The sequence below is a fragment of the Condylura cristata genome, unplaced genomic scaffold (genome assembly GCF_000260355.1).
Source record: "Condylura cristata isolate star-nosed mole 26May11 unplaced genomic scaffold, ConCri1.0 scaffold00054, whole genome shotgun sequence".
In the NCBI taxonomy this organism is placed as follows: Eukaryota; Metazoa; Chordata; class Mammalia; order Eulipotyphla; family Talpidae; genus Condylura; species Condylura cristata.
Genome location: NW_004567155.1, coordinates 1019816 through 1020560, shown reverse-complemented (window position 1 = coordinate 1020560; position 745 = coordinate 1019816). Strand labels below are relative to the sequence as shown.

Genomic DNA, 745 nt, shown 5'->3' with positions numbered 1-745 from the left:
TCCGCGCGTCCTGGATGAGGCTCTGCCTGCGCCCGGTGAAGCGCGGCGACTGCGGGGACAGACGCCCGCCCGGCTCGTGAGGGGTGCGGGGGCACTTGAGGGGTGCGGGGGGCAGAGCTGCTGGAAGCCACCAGAGGGGCTGGGAGGGGCCCGGAGCTGTCCCCACGCCGCCCTAAGTGGGTTAGCTGACAGGAAGCAGGGGCTCAGGCGCTGCTGTCCCCTGGCTGGAGGTGGACAGGGCCAGAGCCCGGGGGGCCGGGGACGCTGTCTGGCTGCCTGGAGGAAGCCCCGGGCCTGGTCCCCAGACTCAGTCCAGACCCACCGATTGACCGTCCCTCGCCCTCCCGGGCCCTGCCCAGTGCATCCGGCAGGCGTGTGACCACCGGCACCCATGCCCCCACCCCGTCCGGCTGGGGTCCAGGCCTGGAGCCCATCTTCCAGGGAGGGCGGGGTTCGGGAGCCCCCGTCCACCTGGGTGGGGCCAGAGCCGGGCTGTGCCTGCCAGGCTGAGCCTGCAGGCGCCTCCTGGGGGGCCCTGGGGGTCTCTGCCCAGGGCTGGTCCCTTCAGCCCCATTTTCCTCAAGTGGAACCAGTTTCGGGGCGCAGGGGAGGGGCAGACATCAGCCCCCCCGCAGAGCCCCCAGCCATGCCCGCCCATGGAGGGCTACATGGCCTGCCGCCGCAGCCGGCGAGCAGGGGATGCCTGCAGGACTGTCCCGGGGGGGCTGCTGGGCCGGAGGGGCCC

At 73.7% G+C, this 745-nt stretch overlaps 1 protein-coding gene across 1 annotated transcript in view; it reads right to left on the bottom strand.

The window, feature by feature from the left end:
• Positions 1–745, bottom strand: part of TH (tyrosine hydroxylase) — a 5481-nt gene that overhangs the window by 4045 nt on the left and 691 nt on the right. The window contains exon 2 of the mRNA XM_012734331.1: positions 8–49. Within this exon, the coding sequence (XP_012589785.1) occupies positions 8–49 (42 nt within the window). The remainder of the gene's footprint in view (positions 1–7; positions 50–745) is intronic.